General features: G+C 48.3%; 1 protein-coding gene across 1 annotated transcript; it reads right to left on the reverse strand.

Moving 5' to 3' along the window:
- Positions 1–429: 429 nt before the first annotated feature.
- On the reverse strand, positions 430–7,210 carry LOC133360695 (zona pellucida sperm-binding protein 4-like). The gene is given in 11 exon segments (XM_061579485.1): positions 430–689; positions 979–1,072; positions 1,218–1,353; positions 1,832–2,021; positions 2,908–3,035; positions 3,428–3,525; positions 3,840–4,018; positions 4,211–4,345; positions 4,956–5,070; positions 7,080–7,183; positions 7,186–7,210. Coding segments are annotated over 11 exon segments (1,464 nt in total).
- Positions 7,211–7,615: the final 405 nt, after the last annotated feature.

Here is a 7,615-nt window from a genome sequence, read left to right on the forward strand (position 1 = left end):
AATTTAACTCAACCTTTACTTTAAGCAAGTTAACCTTCAGTATTTTGTTTCTCCCCCCGTGCCCCACATTCTTGATGTACCTTTGAAAGTTTGCTATTGCGGGATGGGAAATGTTCCTGGAACAAGTACACTGTTTGCATGTTTTAGGGGAAAAATATTAATTAAATAAAGTCTGGATTCAGATTCTTTATGCATGGCAGGGTGCTCTTGTTTGAAGTAGACAAGGGCCTAAACGTTGGTACAAGTTGCTGCTATCGACGGACCTGCATTGGGTAGAAACGGCCAAATGTAGCACCAATACTGCCTACATATTGCACACATAAAATCATCGTTAAAGGTCAGAACAGCAGTAGCGAATTTCAGCATTTTATTGTTTTGACCACAATGGTCTGCAAAAGACATGCAAGTTCCAGCAATTACAAGTAGTCATCAATAGCCACTCCCGTCGAGCGCCACAGCCCGGCTCCTGCGCCTCCTGACGGCAATGGCAGCAGACATGAGAGCAATGATGGCTGTGGCAATGACGAGGAGAATGGACAGGGTCCCAGCCGAGGCCCACGATGAAGAGGGAGCCTCCAGCAACAGCAGAGCAGCGTCGTTAACAGGCGCTTCTTCAAAGATCACGGGGCCCTGCAGCGACACCACGTGCTTTCCTACCACGCTGGAAGCGTCAGAGATGGCGTTGCGCTCTGGAACAAGAACAGAAATCGGTTGATGATCACTGGCCCATACGAAAGGACATCATATGCTGCAGGTCAAGTTACCCAGAAAATCAAACGAATAGGTCAATGCCATGTCACAGCTTGTTAAAAACCAGTCTGCAAAGTCACAGCAAATGTGCTCTAAATACAAACGATAACATAGCAACATTACCACCAACATGAAAACCCCTTTGTCATCTGGACAAATCGTTACTCTCCGAGGCTGTTCTGGGTATACAAGTGCAAGATATGCAATAGAGGTCGCGGTGGTGCTCACGGTAGCGCCTGGTCTGTCCACACTGCCGATTGCACTCGGTGAGGAAGTTGGAGCTGGAGCTGTCGCACACCACGATAGAGCAGTGCAGGTAAACCTGTGGCAGACAGAATGCATCGTTCCAGCAAGTAAAGTATTCCATGTTTTACGTGGTCTTTTGTGCCCTCTCCAGGTTGGACACTGTACACGTCATCCCTCCATGGGGACCTGGTTTTTAATGGCGGAAAGAATCGGGCACTCACGAGGTCACGGGTGGTGCTGCGGTCAGAGTTCATGAAGGCGAAGGCCTGGAGTTCCAGACGCTTGTAGTGAGAAGGCAGTGGCAGGTCAGCGACACCAGGGAAGGACACACTGCAACAAGGAGACTGCACGGGGCAGCTGCACAGGAAAAAGCGCCGTTAACCTTCAATTCAAAGCAAGTGTCAGATATCGGATTGAATGCGCGTATCTTTATTGCAATCTGCACGCAAGTATGAAGGCCAGTTTGCAGTCAAGACATGCTCACGACCGACAAGGCAGCCCAATTGCCAATATGCAGTGCATCTGTACAATGTAACCATCACTGCATGTCGTCGGCCTTGTCCAAACCACCAGCTCTGGGAGGCAGAGGGTGGCAGTGTTAACATCCAGAACATCAACCCAAGGAGCGTTGTGGCCATCGATATTTTGGATGGCCCTGCAATCTTGCTTAAGCGATGCCAGGACATGAACTGTTGTCATTGAAAGGCGATGTAATTAGCACAACTCTGCTTACGTGGGGAAACAAAAAAGACAACCAATGCCTCGAACCAGGTTGCCTCTGCTGGCCCTGCTGTGGCAGTGAGGGTTTAGAGAGCACTACCCCAACCAGCCTCACCCATCCACCACAAGCTTCCACTGCGTGGGGTCGGTGGCATCTGTCGTGGGCGTGGCCCAGCAGTCCTTCAGGAAGAGCACCAGCGTGGGGTCAGAGCGGCGCAGCAGTGACGCCTGCACGTAGAGCGGCGTTCCCAGCAGCGTTACCAGCGGGTACTGCCAGGGCTGGTACGGCGTGGTGTAGGAGTTGTCTGGCAGCGTGCAGACATGGGTCACAAGGCATGTGGATTAGTGGTGTAAAGGTCCTGTTTAGAGCACATCTGACAAGGCAAAGCACAAAGCCTCGAAAACGTGTGCATTACTTTTGAATTGAACTAGGGTACATTATCGTAACTTTTTCCTGGCATAGAAACCGTGGTTGATATGTCATTTGTATTTTTCATAATAAATGCTGTCACCCTCACCTCCGCATGGTTGTCTACATACGGTGGATACAACGGCATCACACGGAGGGGTGGGAATCGTGCTAACACAGTTGTCCAAGCTATTGACAACCATTCGTTCAATCAAAGGTGACCTGACAAATGAGGCTAAGAAAGCCAGTCCAATTTTCCTTTAAAACAATGCCCTCAAGGAGACCGTTTTGGTTGATGGGAATTAAGGGCATTGTAATCCCTTTCAATGTTGGTCCCCACACCAACATGGTTTCAGCTGGTAGATTGAAAACCTCACCAGAAAATAGCATTTTGAAGTCACTCGTCGTACCATGGAGAATGTGCAAGTCATTAGGGTTCACTTATGGCTACTTATGAACTCTGTTTTGCAGGTTCACAATATTGACAGCCTAGCACGTCGTCCGTTTGTTGCAGGGGTCTGCAGTTAAAGTCCAGCAGCCATGGTGATGCATCCAAAAATAGCATGTAGCCAGCAATCAGGTGAAAATTAAACGAAGGTTGAGCTTTTAGCTCCGCACTGAAAACAATAAGCATGACTTACAGCTGGCTTCGAGCCAGAGCTAATATGTTGAATACAGACCCAAGTCTTCCCTGGGTAGAGCGAAATCACAACCTGTGTTCCCCTAAAAGGTGGCATTTGTCTGCTCAGAGCTGTAAAGGTGTGGGAGAAGGCAGCACTCACCGGTGAAGACCTGGAGCAGCAGGGAGAGGGGCCCAGTGGCCGTGGCTGGAGGTGGCGGTGGAAGAGTGCTCACCTGCACTCCAAGCTGCAGGTCTCCACTTCCAAGGAAGTGGCATTGAAGAACCATCCTGGTAAACAAACACCACCCATCAAAAGGTCATGCACAACGCCCTCACGGCAGCAAGAGATTGCAGGAGCCACACAGCAGACCGATAGGGTGTTTTGCAGACGTACCAGTGAAGTGACCACTTTGGTTAATACCGTGTTTACATTAGCCATAAACCATATTCCGACTACTTCAAGATGTTAAAGATCCTGTGACGAGGAAAAGTCGCCCTTGTGCGTCGAATATCCCAATTTAATAAATAAATAGTTGAATAAGGAAGCAGATTGGTTACAGTTCTGCAAATATTCATGGTCGCAGGGACAGTGGCCATTGATGGGGGTGGGTCTCCTCTGCAAGACTCATGCTTGACCCTCATGAGCACAGCACGTGCAGAGGGGTGGTGGCAGTGCTTACTTGTATGTGGACGACTTGGTGATGGCGACGCTTCCATCAATGCAGAGCTCCCGCTCGGAGACCAACAGCAACTCGTACACGAGCTCCTGCCCACTCCACTGGACACACCAACAAGTAGTTCACACAAAACGATAATGCCATTGAGCGATCAAGTAGCAGAATAAGTGGTACTGGCCAGAAGTCCAAATTGCTCAAAATTAGCTACAAATTATATATTAGGATCCCCCTAAATTCTGCTTTAGCACTCGATTCATTTGACACTCAATCATTAAGCGACCCTGCTGTTCTTCATCAATTCGTGCATGATTGTGCGCTGCACATCAAGGAGTTGTGCATCGTGAAGGGTCCCGATGCAGCACTTCCACAAGGTCAAACAACAACCATCACGATGGGGAGTCCAGGAGCCCAGTACCTGCACAGTGGCACCACACGCTGCCATGGGTACGTCAAAGACTGCAAGGTCTGCAGACACCAGCACGGGGCTGCACTGCGCACTGCTACTGCCAGTCAGGTGCACGGTGCTCAGGTCCAGCGGCGGAGACGTTAGGTTCCGAGACACGGGCACCACAAAGCGCCCATCTGTGGTGCACACTGGGTGGAGCATGGCGGGAGGGCATGGGAGAAAACGACGAATCACGAATGATGCCCAATGTAGCCCGTGGTGATGCGACAAATTCAGGGAACCAGCACAGCAGGATGCTACTGTACCCACATAGAACCTCACAGCAAGAGCCTAGTTAAGGTAGTGAACTACAGAACCTCTGTTTTGAGTCGGCTACGTACCAGCTTCACTGTAGAAGCAGCGGCGTAGAGTGGGGTCGTAGCAGCAGCCACTCTGTGCACAGACGTCCGCGCTCGGGACACTCTGCACAGAGTTGCATGGGAAGTTCCTGCTCTGACCAGAGCACATGGCGATCTCTAACAGCAGGAGCACAACAGGTCATCGTACAAAACCCCACACGTACTTAAAATAAAAGGCATCGTTTGTAGCCACGTGTCATGTATGTTAAGGAGTGTTACTTGGCACATGACAAAATCACCGGGGCAATGCACGCAATCTCAGAAGCGGAGCAGGGTTGAGTGTACAGCAAAGACGGGCAAACACCATGCTCACTGGCTGTAAAAGGCTACGGCAGTGCAGCACAATGTGTTGCATTGCAGGTCAGTGCTACGCAACCTTTGCCAACAGAGCAGCGTGGTAAAGCATGGTCAAATTAACCCTCAAGACCAAGGACAGCACCAACCAGCAGTGCATTAGGAAAACGCGTTTATAATGGTGCAATTATTGCAATCAGACATTGGGGGAAACGGCATCGGAAAAGGATTCAAGCTGCAAGTTTGTCCAGTAAAAGCCAAGGACATGAAACGCATTTGCAGGAAATGCAAGCACATTATTGCAAAAGCACCAGGAGATGATCTGGGTCGATACAAAAAGGCAGCCGTTGGCCCAGCAGACCCATTCTAGAGAACTAAGTCAGAGGTAGTGCAGTCTGTGGGTCCGATTAGCAATCTAGTCAATGGCACCAACCTCCAGCCCTCGCTGATCTTAGGTTCTCAGGGCAGTCGATGGTGAAAGCCCAGACGAGTCCATTCAGCCCCTGTCGCATCTCCTGCAGCTCCACCTGTATCTTCCTCCTGCCGTCCTGGTGAAATCAGCAGCCCTCAACATCGGACTCGGGGCCAGCGCTTCAGGAAGGCTTAAAACAAAAACCAGTAGATTTCGTGCCTTCGACATTGTTGGGCAGGGCCAGGCTAATTGGCAAGTAAAACTGTCAATAGGCAGACCCGCACGTGGGGGTTGCATTCCAGGGTCCGAAATCACTTTCCCAGGTTAACCCTTGTTATACTGGTAGGAACGAAGTGGACCAGCCTACAATAAATTATATCGTCTGTCCGACCGTGTAGCAACATCACCCCCTACTGCAAACACTTGGCATGACCTTACAAAACCTTTAGACTCAGTGGGGCTTTCCTGGCTAAACAAGTGTAACATTCCCTTAGCTTTTAATTAAAACTTTGAAATTAAAAATAACTCAGCGCCCTAAAGCCTACAGCTAGGCCTAAAGCCTAGAACTACGCCCATCACTCTCCCTTCGTATCGTACCCCCGCATGTGTGCAAGGGAGTTAATGTTTAACACTGTTACATTCCCTGATGCTTTTAAATTGAAACGTTTAAATTTAAAGCTTTGACATAAATAATAAAAACATTTAATTTTAAAATTAACTCACGGCAGCGTAAAGCCTACAGATAGAGCTAAAGCCTAGAACTAGGCCTCACCCTCTCCCTTCGGATCGTCCGATTCGGTGTAGCAACATAGCCCCCTACTGCAAACACTTGGCAGGACCCTACAAAAACCTTTAGACTCTGTGGGGCTTTCCTGGCTAAACAAGTGTAATAATACATTATGTTTATATTCTTTGGTTATTCGTTCCTTCCAGCCCACCCCGCAGGGTCCTGTTTGTACAAACGGATGCTGTGCTCTACGTGTAATACATGTTCCATATATTCATTTTGCCACAAAACCTCCATTACTCTTCCCACAATTCTCACCCTTCACACGGGCATCACAATCCCTGGGCATATAGCTCATTGTGTCAACTACACATTTATTATTAGTTTTCCCTTTCACGTCTTGTGCAAGTAACCAAGTAGTGCACATCTTTCTGGCACAAAAATCGCATGTTGGTTAGTCTGCCAAAGTTACATTTGTTGTAGATCATACATGGTCAAGTAAGCCCCGTATGGATTATTGACCAACATCTACGTTGGTGTCTTAGCAGCCAGCTTGGATAGTGACCTTCTGTAGCAATACATAGTGCCGTTTATTCTACACCAAGCATCAAAACTGCTCCGATTCCCATCTTTGCATTGAATAGTACTGCGAAAGATACATCCATTGACAGGCGTGAAACACATCAACTGAAAGCTTGTTTTGCCGTGTATTCTGTGTAACGTAAACACCAGTTAACCGTTCACACATTGCCTCTATTAAGGTGACCACTTGGGTGACATGGACGTCAAGATAGCAAATCCTTTACCGTTAAGCACCGGAAGAGAACATTTATGCTAGAGATAAGACGGAGACTAAAGACAAAAAAGCAATGCAATGAAGGCAAGGCCATGGGGGCAAGAAAGGATACTTAGGAATGGCTGGAAGAGTAATGTAGAGATATGGCATACTACAATGAACAAGTGTACCAAGGTAAACCTGATAAGACAAGGATGGCAAGATCTTGATAACAAGACAGATGGAATAAGCATTGCATCGATTGTCCAGGGATAACAGTCAAGAGAAAGAGCTGCTGCATAAACTAGAAACAGAATCGCTACCACCGAGGGATGATCGAAATAATATTTTGTAGGAATAAATAGAAAAGGAAATAAACCCCATCTGAAAACAAATGTCAGAGTGGACGCCATGAGCTAAAAAAACATATTAATCTTGGAAATAACTTTTAAAATAATGCATGAGCCAAGCAAATGCGGAGGGGAAAATAACAGTAGACAAAATCCAATTTCATTATGCCAGACAACATCGGTGGCATGCGATAGCCGATCGGTATTGATTGCGAAACATCAATTTTACCACTACCACAGCAGTCCCAGCGGGAACTAGCATCGACGCAAGTCAACGGTCTCCTCGTGTTCACCTCCACGCGCACGTGGCAGGCATCACCAGCAGCGGTGAAGTGGAGCGCAGCACCGTCCCTCGCGATGGAGAAGCCGCACTCCCCCTGCACAGACTCCACATCACAGCCTCATTCCGCACCGCTGGAGACATCAAGAACAAAGTTAGAAAAACCTGCATTTGGATGGATTGCGCCCACAAGTTCATGTGGGCAGCGTGACTACAAGGAGAACAAAGTATGGTGTCAGTGAACGCGAATAGGAAGTCTCCACAGTACCAGGAACGTCTCTAGGACACAGGATCCTCAATACACGGTTGGAGTTACGGTACTCCCAAACCTGCACAACGACCTCGTCTAATAGTTGCTAGTAAATAAGGCTGCGTGTCGGATTTAGCGACAAGATTTCCCAAGTCGTCAACGGAGGACTCCGGTGGGAAATGCAGACGATGCGACTAGAGAACCAGAGTCTGATAGGAGTCACCAGGTTCAATTTACAACGGAAGTCACTACCTTGCATGAAATGTTCCAATGAAAGGAGAGCCCATTGTGCAGGCAAG

Source organism: Lethenteron reissneri, chromosome 69 (genome assembly GCF_015708825.2).
Source record: "Lethenteron reissneri isolate LAM-NWPU_2019-01 chromosome 69, ASM1570882v1, whole genome shotgun sequence".
Classification (NCBI taxonomy): Eukaryota; Metazoa; Chordata; class Hyperoartia; order Petromyzontiformes; family Petromyzontidae; genus Lethenteron; species Lethenteron reissneri.